Source organism: Protomyctophum bolini (genome assembly GCF_963924005.1).
Source record: "Protomyctophum bolini genome assembly, chromosome: 23".
In the NCBI taxonomy this organism is placed as follows: domain Eukaryota; kingdom Metazoa; phylum Chordata; class Actinopteri; order Myctophiformes; family Myctophidae; genus Protomyctophum; species Protomyctophum bolini.
In genome coordinates this window covers 17,355,264-17,369,145 of record NC_137884.1, presented here as the reverse complement: position 1 = coordinate 17,369,145, position 13,882 = coordinate 17,355,264, and the positions used below count along the sequence as shown (strand labels likewise).

At 45.3% G+C, this 13,882-nt stretch overlaps 1 protein-coding gene across 5 annotated transcripts in view; it reads left to right on the top strand.

Annotated features, from left to right (window-relative positions):
* nav3 (neuron navigator 3) overlaps positions 1 to 13,882 on the top strand; it is a 199,867-nt gene that overhangs the window by 74,780 nt on the left and 111,205 nt on the right. For all 5 annotated transcript variants that reach the window (XM_080757629.1, XM_080757631.1, XM_080757628.1 and 2 more), the window contains exon 4: positions 8,435 to 8,507. In XM_080757629.1, the coding sequence (XP_080613755.1) occupies positions 8,435 to 8,507 (73 nt within the window). The remainder of the gene's footprint in view (positions 1 to 8,434; positions 8,508 to 13,882) is intronic.

The window sequence follows — 13,882 nt, the reverse complement described above, 5'->3', positions numbered from 1 at the left end:
TCAGACATGGAATGGCATGCAAGAGAGACGAGGAATATAGGAAAGGCCCCATTCAGCAGAAAAAGACAGTAAATGCTCACATCACTAATCTCGCTCATTATAGACAAGGCATCGTTAGCAAACCGCCAAGAGCGTCCCGGGAATACAGATGACTGTGCTCTTTTAGGGAGAGAGAGAGAGAGAGTGTGTGTGTGTGTGTGTGTGTGTGTGTGTGTGTGTGTGTGTGTGTGTGTGTGTGTGTGTGTGTGTGTGTGTGTGTGTGTGTGTGTGTGTGTGTGTGTGTGTGTGTGTGTGTGTGTGTGTGTGTGTGTGTGTGTGTGTGTGTGTGTGTGTGTGTGTGTGTGTGTGCATATGCTTGCATGTTTTTCTCAATGAATACAGTGATAGGTTTCCAATGTAATGAGTCCCAGGATGCAGGGATGGTCTTTTAGATGACTCCCACGGACATTATATGAGTCCCACTTCAACGACGTTAGGAGTCACATTTTGCAAATTTACAAATTGCAGCATTTAACTTTAAAAAGAAGAAGAAATGATTATTATAACTAAAGCTATAGTAAAATAAACTAGAATAAAAAACAGTACAGTAGTACTGCAAAATGCACCCTATTTTAGTATAGGTACGTGTGGCGCTCTGCATGGGAGGCCACGTTGAGTGTAATGCTGGCTAGAGCCGTAAAGTAAAGCTATCATCTGCCTTCCATCTGTTGGCAGACTGGCCAGACCAGACGGGATGCAGCTCTGCGTCGTCCCCACTTCGTCACCGGCACAGCTTGCTGTTGTTATTAACACAATCAGCGTCGGGATTTCTTTCAAAATGGCAGCAATAGTAGTCGACGAACATTTTTCGTCACAACACTGCTTGCTCATGGACACAACATTTCCACATGTACTGTAGACTGGGCAAGCTGAGGGTTGAACTGCCATCCCTTCCAATTCCCAGATGGCCTCTCTGACCCATCCAGGCCAACCCCCCCCCCCCCCCCCCCATGCAGGCCACCCCCCCCCCCCCCCCCCCCCCTCAGGCCACTCCCCTTGCTGTGATGTGGGTCCCACATTGTGTTATTGTTATTGTGGATGGAATCCAAGATCCTTCCTCTCTGTACGCTCCAAGACGCACCTTTTGGCAGTAGCGTTGATGTTTAGCAGGCCCCTTTTCAGAAGCACACCAAAGAGGTTGTCCCTCCATTGGACACTCGGTCGCTCAGTATAATCTTGAGGGTTTCGGCAGCTGCCCCGTTAAGCGCTGAAAAGAGATCTGACAAGCAGAGAGCTTGCTGCAGAAGGTCTGCTATCAGCTTTGATCTGCTTCCATACTGTACTCATACTGTACTGTACTGTACCCTCAGCTGTGTTGCTGTGAAGGCCAGCAGCTGTAACATCTCTGTCCTATCAGGAGCATGCACGCACGCACGGATGAACGCACGCACGCATGCATGCACGCGCGCACGCACACACAGTCCAGTATAACAGTATTGTTTTAAACTTAATCATCACGCTAAAATAAGTATATAGGTTGTGTATAGATTAGAAATAATCCGCTGGCTTGTCCGCAAGTCTTCCTGTCACTTTTGTTTATAAACTAAATTCACGTGCAGGAAGTCACAGACTTTGAGACCCCATAGCCTGCAGCTCTGATTGGTTCAGAGAAGAAAGAAAAAAAAGTCCACCATTTCCGTTTCCCTTCTCTTGTTTTTTTTTTTTACTGTGCAGTAGAAACAGCTTGCACATGAAGTGAACAGATGAGGTATTCTTCGTGGTGACGTCGTCACCACGAGAGAACGACGTGAAGGTATTTCTCACCTTGCCTCATAGTGTCGGTCACCAGGTCAACAGGTCATAGGTCATGTACACAGAGTCAGACCCTTGACCTCCCGGGAGGCTACTGACAGCGGAGGGATATCACAGCCTGTCAGCACCATCTATAATGTTAGCAATATTTACAAATGCCTGACACTGTGCGTGCGTGCGTGCGTGCGTGCGTGCGTGCGTGTGCCTGCGTGCGTGGACTGTAGACTCATTAGGTCCATGGTTTTATTTTAGAATAGATGATTATAGGGACTGTCACCTAAATCAATATTGCATAAAAGTGAATCGACCGCTAGCAGCACAAGAGGAACTGCTCTTGCTTTGGATTTCATCAGGATGAGAGTAGAGATAAAAACAATAAATCCCCTCAGAGTTTTTAAAGTGGAAGCCATGAAACTTTTCTTTCCGGCGTACCGGCTTTTCCCTGCCCTTTTTGATCCATTTTGATCCCCATTGGGGACGTGCAGAGAGTGTTAGAGCGAAAATAGCACATCTACAAGCTCACAACAACTACTACAAGCTCGTAGATCAGCTATTTTCGGGGCGCAACCCAGCACTCTTTAGCCAGTGGAGATGCGGTGTGTATAACGTTGTTGTTTTTGGCAAATTTCTATTTTAGTTTCAGTAATAGTCTCTTGAATACATTTCATTCAGTTTTATTCACATTTTAGTCACCTGGAATGTTTTAGTGTTAGTCTAGTTTTAGTCGACTAAATGTCATAAGATTTTAGTCAACTAAATCTACAGTTAATTTAGTCGACTAAAATGTATTTTGGCGGGCCTTGATGCCGTCGTAATGGCTGTTTTTACACTTGCTGAAAATAGCCGATCTATAGGCTCACACCGCGTCGCGTCACGTGAGCTTGTAGATCTGCTTGTAGCATGCAACCAAGTGTAAAACGACTTATACTGGATCTCTTGTCCACTAGTCCCTTCCTAAAATTTTAGTCTAGTTTGTTGACAAAATCGACAGTATATTTGAGTCATCATGGCTTAGTTTTTATTACATTTTGATGTAGTTTTTGTGCAGTGAAAAAAGGTAGTCATTTTTCGTCATAGTATTAGTCGACGAAAACAACACTGGAACGGATGGATGGATGGATGGATGAATGAATGGATGGCGGCAGGGCGTGTGTCCGACTGGCCGTCTGCAATACATGAGCCAACGGAGAGCGAGGGAGAAAGTGGAACCCTTAATGGGAAATGATAAACTCATGCTTGGCAGGAAGGAAGGGTGATTGGATGGCCAGAAATATGGATGAGAAAATGGAGTCCCTTCACAGCTGAGTGAAGACTCATCCCTCACCTTTACTGTTGAAGGCATATTTCACTTTCAAACATGTTTGGAAGTGAAATATCCCCTGAAACCTGATTTATAATAACGCTAGCTGTACGATGGTGTCCCGCACCAAGTATAGACAATTTTCAACTGCATACTTTACCACTTTGGCCTTTGGCCATTTGTTATTTATCAGGACCAAGCAATAGAGCGCCCTCATTCGCGCATAACTCGCTCATCCCCTGGATTCCCCTGGTTCTAAAGTCCTGACTCCTGACGTCACTCACTCATCCCCTCGATTCCCTTGGTTCACGGAAGTAATTTCTCTATGGAGAATAACATGGGGTCATCTTAATATCGTTTCATATAAGCATTGTGGTCCACAAATAAACAAGCTGTCTCTGCGTTATTGTCAGGGAGCTGTATCATTTACGACAGTCAGTCACTCATATACAGTATGATAAAGTCTGTTTCTAGCGAAGATTTTACTAATTCAGCAGCAGTAAAAAATAGCGTTTTCTCTCAGTCAGTTGATTCTTCATATCCATATGAGTGAAGCGGCCTGGATGATGTTTATTTTTCAAAACACAGTTCTTATATGAGGCGATCTGAATGGGGATTATAAATAATACAAATAAAACACTGTAACACAGTTCTTATATGAGGTGATCTAAGATCCCCCTATAGGGCATTACCTGTGGATTTGCGCCCTCTCCCGACATTGACGTCAGACTTCGGTGCTCTATATATACCCTTCCTTGAAACCCGTCTACAAATGCTCGGCTGCTTGGCTGCTGTAGCACAGACGAACAGACAAGGGTGGTTTTGTCTATATACTGTATAAAGGTTTGGAGTTAAAAGCGGCACAGCTCAACTATAGTGATTAATACCATGCAGCAGCAGAAGTCATCCCAGTAATGTGTCTAAATGATGGCCTTGCTCATTAACTTTTAAGTGCCCAGAGGAACTAATCAACTAAACTAATTTGTGGGAGTGTCAGCTAGCATTAATAACGCTATTTATAAAACACTTATCGAGAGTAGGTTACCAGAGGGCCTTACTGAAAACTGACCCTTTTGGATGAAAGAACATTGATTCAGTTATATATTTAAAAGATCTGCTAGTTTTTGCTTTTTTAATTGAAATTAATTGATTAATAAATTAAGTATTTTTCACCTATAATGACCATGCCCAAAATAGGAACAGGTTGAAAGTGTTTAAAAGAAGACATTGAAGGGGGCAGGGGGGGCACGGTGGCATAGTCGGTAGTGCTGTCGCTTCACAGCTAGAAGGTCCTGGGTTCGATTCCCGCTGCAGGGGACGCTGGGGGCGTGTTCTCCCCTCTGCGTCATCAGTGCCCATACCCGAGGTGGGGTTGGTGAAAGGGCCCCTCTGTGTGGAGTTTGCATGTTCTCCCCGTGGCCCTGGGAGGGGAAAGGAACTGGTTGGAATAACGTGTTCCTTCCACGGGCTCAGACAACTATTGAGTTCTGATAATGTGCCATGAAGTAGTTTGGGAAGGTGTTGTTTTTTACCGTGTAGGAAGTGTTAATTGAGACATCAGTCTATGTGTGTTTGACAGTTGCATCTTAGGGGCAAAGACTTCCCATTCCAAGTTACTGGGTCCCTTTTCGGACCAGTCCTGAAGGGAGAACATGACGGCTGCAACAATCTGTGTCATGGACCAATGTTTTCACTTGTTGGTTAATTTTTTATTTTGTAAATGAATGGAATTCAGTTTTATGATTACAACAAAAAAACTTGGCTTTATCAAGAAATGCCTGGGCTTTTTTTTCTCCATTTTTTTTCACCCATGTTCCTCTTTTTTTCTTTTCTTTTCTTTTTTTTCCTGTCTTAAGTGCTTCACAATTCAGTAAAAGCGTGCCTCGTCAAAATGTCACTTCCCCAAATTGCTTTTAATGACTTTTTCTGGAGCTGTGTGATGCATACTTGTGTGCGTCGGAAAAACAAACGACGCTGCGCGTTCCTGGAGAGGCTGTTAGAGGAAACCCACAGAGCCAAACCAAACCGCCCTGACACCCAAATAGCCGTCCAACTCATCCACAGCTCTGAGGATCTAGCAGTCCAACTCATCCACAGCTCTGAACGAGGATCATTACTGCCTCCAGCGTCATCAACTCCTTCAATCATCATTTGGCTTGTTTACAGCAGCCTAAAGCCCTAGATTAAAAACAAACATTGGCTGGATCTGAACCCCCCCCCCCCCCTCAAAATCTGCATGTTATTCCAGAGTATGGCTTTTATCAGAAATGTAATATTTCTTGGCCGCCATCCTCTCCAAAGAATTAAACAATATAATGAGATTTGGAGATCTTACTCCAACTAAAGAGATTTACTGTCTGTCTACCAGCCAAACTGCTTTTGTCTATGTTATCCATTTCACACATACACATTCCCCTGCGAGTAAACACACAGACGCACACGCAAGCATATACACACACACACACACACACGCACGCACACGCACAGACACACACAGCCTGTGGAACAGATGCGCAGAGCCCTGTGGAGGCATTCCAAGTTATTTGATGCGGTGCATATTTGAAAACCAGCCACCATAGAGAACATGCAGTAATTGACACATCCCTGCATGATGGCGGTCGATGCCATGCATACCCTTCTTTTGATTACATATCATCTGTGTCTGCTGGACGTTGCCATGTTTTCAGATTTATCTCTTCGTTTGGGTCATCGTCCTCCGCTGCCACCACAGCCCTCGTCAGCCTCGCATTCAGTTTACTTTGAGAGCGAAATGACGAGTCGGCCCATCTTGGACCGTGCTTGTCTCTCTCTCTCTGCTAACACACTTTTAAAAGGAGTGTGTGGGATAATTAAATAGATAGTGCCCATGAAGGCAGGCGGGTAGGCGCGGGCGGATTGGCACACATGTGTGCATTACGGTGGTTAGTGTGCTGTACGTCAGTGCCGTGGGGTTATAGGAGAGGGGCCCACATGTGAGGGCTCTCCGTACCGTGGGTACAGAGGAGAGGAGAGGAGAGGGGTCCACATGTGAGGGCTCTCCGTACCGTGGGTACAGAGGAGAGGAGAGGGGTCCACATGTGAGGGCTCTCCGTACCGTGGGTACAGAGGAGAGGAGAGGGGCTCACATGTGAGGGCCCTCCGTACCGTGGGTACAGAGGAGAGGAGAGGGGTCCACATGTGAGGGCTCTCCGTACCGTGGGTACAGAGGAGAGGAGAGGAGAGGGGCCCACATGTGAGGGCTCTCCGTACCGTGGGTACAGAGGAGAGGAGAGGAGAGGGGCCCACATGTGAGGGCTCTCCATAGACGCCCGGGTGTTCCAGTGTGCGTTGTGTTAGGCGGATGACGGGCTGCTCTCTGGGGCCTTTGAGCGAGACCCCTGTTAATACAGTCCGTGTAAACATCCATCCGTCTCTCTCCAGCCTGGCCTTCAGTGCAGAGTGCAGCTATACGCTACGGTAGGTCTGGCTACTGCTTCAGCGGGAGGTTAGGACAGGGCCTGGGTAGTATATGAGAGACATGAAAGGAGGCTGGGGATGGTCCACGAGGGTTTCACCACTTAAACCCTGATATCATTCTAGTTGTCCGGAGTCCCTCAGGGCTATATAGTCCTATTAGTCCCCTTACTGTTTTTACTCAAAATATCTTTTGCCGAATGTTTTCCCCAGAACAGGGAGCGCAGTCTTTATGTCACTCAAACTCTTGAGACAGACTCACACAATTTCCAAAAGCCGATCGCTCAAACTATAGGCCTAGAAGAGTTGAAGGCAAATATATAATGAATGATATATAACTAAGCTGTGAGGGTCTGGGGCTCATGTAGGACCTTTGGGATGCACTTAGGCCTTCAGCATAAAGTATATAAAGTGTTCTGTGAAAGTTGTCTTTCACTGGAAAAACTTGACGGTTGAGGCCTATCCATACTCGAGTTTTAGGTGATAAGGTGACCACCGAAAACTATGGTCATCACGCCGTGGTGATAAGCCGCTCACACTCACCTCTCTATTTGTACTAACACCGTTTCGGTGGTCATCTTATCACCAAAACTGGAGTATGAACAGGCCTTTATCCTTTTACATAATATACTGTATAGCAGCCTCTGCACACAAGATTGTACAATGGTAGGAATTAATGAACTTTGTAATACCAGCAGGCATTCAAAAAGTGCACGTATTGGTATTACCAAGATGATTGTACTCAGCACGAGCCCAGCTGGCCTGTATGTAACAGAGTTACAGACCCAGAAGGGTCCATTTGGTTCCTAACTATCATTTAGCATGGGGAGCCCCTGGAACTCCCTCAAGGACCCCTGGGGGTCCCCGGACCCCACTTTGGGAACCACTGCTCTATGAGGTCCTCCTCAGGCTATAATGGAGGCGGTAGAGAGACCATGCAGCACTCAGAGGGACAGAGAGAGAGAGAGAGAGAGAGGGAGGCGGTAGAGAGACCATGCACTCAGACAGACAGAGAGAGAGAGAGGAAGGGTGCGGGTCATAGTGAGTCGTAGCTCGTAAATCATCATGGCTACTGTACGCCCGTGTGACGCGCCCAGCACGCCCTCGCACGCCCTCAGCACAATAACACTGCAGTGGAGCGCCCCGACCTTTGACCTCCCTCATAAAGGACCTTCTCAAGAACGCTCAGCGGTCGAGCCGCCGCGCAAACCCAGCCACGTGTTTGCTGCTCCCGAGGAATGTCCCAAAACCCCCTTAGACCCCCCCCCCCCCCCCCCCAAAACCCCTTAGTCGGCCTTTGTCCACCCCAGTTGAATTCCTTCTGTTTTTATTTATTTGGGGGGGGGGGGGGGGGGTCCTAGACCATCTACTGTTGTTGACTGTAATCATTTTATATACTCAGAGGTGCTTTGTGTTACAATTGGCCTCAAGTTATACACAGTCAATCTCCTGTACTCTTTTATTTGTGTACCGTATACTATACGCTGTGCGTGTGTGTGTGTGTGTGTGTGTGTGTGTCCCCGCATGCACGCACAAGTCGCACATACGCGCTCGCACGTGTGCGACGTGTGGGCGTGAACGCACGTGTGTATACCGAATATTTCTGCATTAATGTGAATCTAAATTACTCTGGATGGGCATATTTGTATGTGAGTGTGTGTGTGTGTGTGTGTGCGGCATGCCACAGCAGACTAAATGACTGGCTGTGTAGGTGGGGGGGGGGGGGGGGGCACACAGTGGTCAGTATGTCAGCCGGACGAGGCCGTCTCCTTGGGTCAAGCCAGGGTCGGCAATCACCACACAATGCCCGGCTTTATGGTCATCATACGTCCACGGTCACTCCTCTCGGATCGTCCCCTGTGCTGACCGCTGTCTTCTGCTCGTCCACAGATCGAGAACGTGGACGCCTGCCTCAGTTTCCTGGACACCAGAGGCGTGAACGTACAAGGGCTCTCCGCGGAAGGTAAGAGGAAACCCAGCGTCCAGGCAGACAGTGTTGATTTCCTCGACTAAAACTGAGACGAAAAATGTTCGTTGACTACCTTTTTTTCCACTGACGAAAACTAAATGGAAACTAAATGAAAAACTAAGCTATGATGATGACTAAAACTAAGACTAAATATACTGATGATGATGACTAAAACTAAGACTAAATATATCTTGTAGATCGGTTATTTTCAGCAAGTCTTTACGACGGCATCAAAGCCCGACAAAATACAAGTCTTGACTAAACTCGACTAAACACTAAAACATTCCAGGTGACTAAAATGTGACTAAAACTAAAATCAAAATCTGCTGAAAAACAGCAGTGGGACCAGCTCAATACTCTGATGCCTGGTGGTTACATTGATTGCAACAGCAGAAAGGCAGGAGGATTATATTACAACTTTTATGCGTTGTGACCTACAACAGCTCACAACCCATAATGTTCAAGCTTAGATCGACTATATACCCTCAAATAGCTGATGTTAATTGGTTTACAGCGGTTAATTTGGATGATTCGGATGATATATTGAGTGATTTCGCTGCAAGGGAACCTCTCAAGGACCCCTGGGGTTCCACCCCGTACCCCACTTTGAGTGTCATTGACGTGGTAGACGATGTTATTGGATCCAACAGCTGTGAGCTTTAGCAGGCCTGCCGTGGTTTAGTGTCTGTGCATACAAGATGGTCACAGAGACCCCCTGCTGCTTCACAGAGACCCCCTGCTGCGTCGGCTCCCCTTTAACCCATTTCAACCTGAGACCAGATTCTATAAATGCCTTCTATCTAAATCCATGACAGTTTTCTGAAAACCTCATGTTTCTATGTCAGTCGTTCTCAAACATTGTCATCATGTAATGACAAAAATATAATGTATTTGGCCGCCAACTCCCATCTGAAAATATGTTGTTCCAGGGACCTCCCCAGAAGCAAAGATTTGAGTTAAAAACTCTGAAAGAATATATATTCAAAGATTTGTGCCACATTTTCACGATTTTTCAAAAACAGCTGACCTACAAGCTCGTAGCGCGGCACCGAGCTTGTAGATCTGCTATTTTTCAATAGCTATGAAGTATAACATAATGCTTAAAACAACAAAAGGGGTTTCCCGCCCAGAACGGCTTAAACCTCAAGGAGGTCGGCGCGCCCTTGACCTCGACGGCGGGCAGAAATAGCGCGGCAGCCTGACACACTGACCTACCGCTCTAAATTCCGCGCACCCCTCCCGTCTCTAAAAACAGCACCGTGACTCCGTAGGCCCGGTATTTAACGAGGGGTTGGAGGAGGGTGGGCCATGGGGGGGTCTGTAAATATACACATGCTCTTGGGTTACCTTGTCCAGCCCAGAAGGCTTTTCATCACTTCCTTTACAGCAGTGATTCTCAAACGTTTACGTCAAGGACCCTAAATCGATATAGGGCCGCGTGTTTCTTTTATCAGGGCCCCTGCACTTTTCAAATAGAAAAAAAAAAAAAAAAAAAACAATTGACAACATTTTCAAAAATAGCTCATCTACAAATTCAACACACACATTTCATCGAATGAATTAATGAATGCCTTTATTGCAGACTCAGGGTCCATAGAGAAACATACAAAACACAAAATACAAGGCTGGAGGAGTATCTAGTGCAACTTTTGACAGGGTTATTTATACTGACGATGATGCTATTCACAGACTCATCCAAGCGACACATGAATCTATGCATTAAGTTCCGGAGAACGGCTTGAAAAGTATTGACTCTTGCAGCCACACACATTTCACTTGCACTGCACCATCTAGGCTTTTTGAGTAAAATTCTCATGTCATCATTATACGCTACTTGTAAAGCAAGTAGCGTAAGCAAGTTGAAGTTTCTGAATACTTGCTTTTTACTTGCTTTGCCCAATATTTTTCTTTATTGGGCATAAGGTGGAATTTCATTATAGATTAGAATACAACAGAATAGATCTTTATTGTCATTGTAACACGTACAACGAAATTAAAAGTGGGATCATTTTAACATCTTACTTAGACTTTAGCGTGCATCCCAACCCATACATTTTTAAGTTGCTTGACTCAATGTTATATGTTCGTATTCGTTTGATATGATCATGCTCCCCCTTAAGTCCATTCAACTTCAAACTCCATGAACAACATGTTCCACTCAGTGAAAACACATTCAGTCCCTGGTTCTGGTGACTGCTATTGTCCTTCTATTGCATGAGAAGCAGATCATCATTTTTCAATATGTAACATGGTTGAGGGGCGCTAGTGTGTAAACCCCCTGGGACCCCTTTGGAACCCTCCACAAGCACAAACCGGTGCTTTTTACCACTCCTTTTCGAGAACCGGTGCTTGACACCGCGGTCCACTTTGAGCCGCGCGTGCATGCGTGCATTGCGCTCGCGTGGGCACATGTTGAATTAGACGGACAAGTTTCCCTCCCATAAACTATGAGGCGCGTGTCTAATTGAATCAGCCCTGGACTTCAAGAGACTCCGCAGGCTGGCATATGCACGCGGCGGTTTGTTGTTGTTTTACGAGGCATGAAAGAGATGAGGGAAAAAAAAACAAAAAAACAGCAGGGTGTTTGATGTGTATGGAGTGTGTAGGGTTTTTTCCCCGTTTCTTTCCGAGAAAACATACTTATTGTACTATAATGTCTCTGCGAGTCCCCTCAAAGGGCATCTGTCTAGTGGGCGCTTGTAAACCAAAATCCCGGAAACTCTGGTGTTGCATATTTACATCAAGGGCAGTTCTTTCTTTTTTTTTTAAATGTCAAGCTGCTTGGTCTCCAGACAAGATGTCTTGTGCATTCCTACATACTGTGTATAGCAGTGGTTCCCAAACTTTTTCATGTCGCAGACCCCCCATTTGAAAATATATGCCAAGGACCCCCCCATAAGAGAAGATTTTTACAGGGTATAAGGAGGTATAAGAGACTATGACTAAAACTAAAATCAAAATGTGCTGCCAAAAACAGCATCATAGAGCCCACCTGACCAGGCTCTGGTCGGTCTCTGGTCGGTCTAGTGACCACACGGTGACCACACGGTGACCACATAATGACCCGCTGCTGCTCGCCTGCACCAATAAACCCCCTCCTTGATCCCTGCAGGTTCAGAGCGTGTTCAAAGAGAGACGTTTGTGTAAGGCCAAGCCCACATGCAGTTATCACTTAAACGCCAGGTCAGTGACGGCACACACAGTGTGTGTGTGTGGGGTGGAACCATAGAGTAATAAAAGGATAGAGACCTGAACCGGAAGTGGAAGTTTGCTCAGTGGCGTTTTGAAGCACCCGGAAGACTGCCGGAAGTATAATTATAACTCAGTGGCTCGAGCGAGCGGAAGTTTAGCCTTGCCTATAACCCTTTCAAAACCAAACCAAAAATGTGTGCATCTATATAAGCTCACACCACATTGCGATGCGATGTGAGCTGGTACAATATTTTTTCTGTTGTTGAAATGTCACAAACACACACACACACACACACACACACACACACACACACACACACACACACACACACACACACACACACACACACACACAAGTGCATGTGTGTGCACAGGTGTGTGTGGTGGAGGGGGGGTCAGCTTTTGCCAGATGATGTACTATAAGAAGGGGAGCTTGGAGTTTGGAGTTTGGAAGATGAAAGTACTATATGTGCCTTGAATACGAGAAACCTTTCCCTAAAAAAAAAAAAAGATGTGATTGCATGAAATCATGAGCACTTTACAAAGAGCTCTAAGAGCATGGTCCATTTCCTTTGACCACGGGCCAAGATGAAAGAGCACTGCAGTGCTGATTGCCCTCCTGCCCGCGTCACTTTAATTTAGGCGCCAATGATGCATACTAGCATAGCCAACCGTTATTTGGCTATAAGCTTTGTTCTGGGAAAAGGTGCTCCTTTATAATATTAGCAGCACTCAGACTCGGGAAATGGACATGAGTGACTTTAAGGGAGTCTACATCTAATCAAGCTTGACCTCTCTTTAATTTGCTGATATCAAGACCAATCTCACTTCCATCATTACTGTTCCAGAGAGCGCGTCAGTTTTTCTTTTCGTTCTTTCTTTCTTTCTTTCTTTCTTTCTTTCTTCTTTTTTTTTCCCTTTACAAATGTCAACTTGTCGATTGCAAATGTGTTACTTATTCAATACTAAAACGAACCAAATGTCACGTAACTTGATTCGACACTGAAAAAATAATCACATCACTTTCCCACCCTTGTGACACTTTCCAATGTTGTAAAGATTCTGGTCTGACTTGCTATTGTTGCTATTGTAATGTCCTCGTGTTTCTGTCTAAATGTTTCCAGCCACAGTATGACAGATTGTTTTGTTGACTGCATTTTCCCCAAAGAGGAGAGGAGAAAAATAATGCTGTTGAAAAATGTATACGGTATATAAATGACTGCCTCTGGGAGTTAGAAATTGAAAACTACCCAAAAACATTAATCTTCACCAACTTTTTGCAATCTGCTAACACCATGGCCACGGATGGCTGGGAAGAGAGTTGAGCTTCAGTGTATGGGGTGGACTTAGAAAATTGCTGTGTCATGTGTTGCTTTCTTCCATTCGCCTCTGTGCACGCCAGCCTTTGGAGATGGGCGTGATATGAAAAGTCCATTTCACAAATGGATGCTTTAGCAAACAAGATCAATTCCCCCTCCTTTAGCAAATTTGTTGACTCGTGCCTCAGGGGTGTAAATGGTGCATTTATATAGTGTCTTTTATCCAAGGCGCTTTACATAGATTGTTGATGCACATTCACCCATTCACACACACATTCACACACCTTTACATAGATTGTTGATGCACATTCACCCATTCACACACACACATTCACACACCTTTACATAGATTGTTGATGCACATTCACCCATTCACACACACATTCACACACCTTTACATAGATTGTTGATGCACATTCACCCATTCACACACACACATTCACACACCTTTACATAGATTGTGCATATACATTCACCCATTCACACACATATTCACACACCGATGGCAGCGGAAACCATGCAAGGCACCAACCTGCACATCAGGAGCATTCAGAGTCTTGCTCAAGGACACTGTGAGGGCTGTGATCCCAGCCCCACAGTGAGTTAAGACTCCTTTAACCCACACTCACATTTACATTCTACTCTAACCTCTAGTATTGACATTTGCAATGATTATATTATATTATAATGCATAAAACACAATCAGTATTTGAAAATGGCTTGGTGACAATTATGCACTGTTGTACTAATGTTCTGTTCTTTATTTAGTTCCTGAAATGGCAACATATGTGGCAGGGGGTGGAGTCAGCTCTGATGCAGAGGACCATACCAACATACTTGATTGAGAAGGGGGGGAAT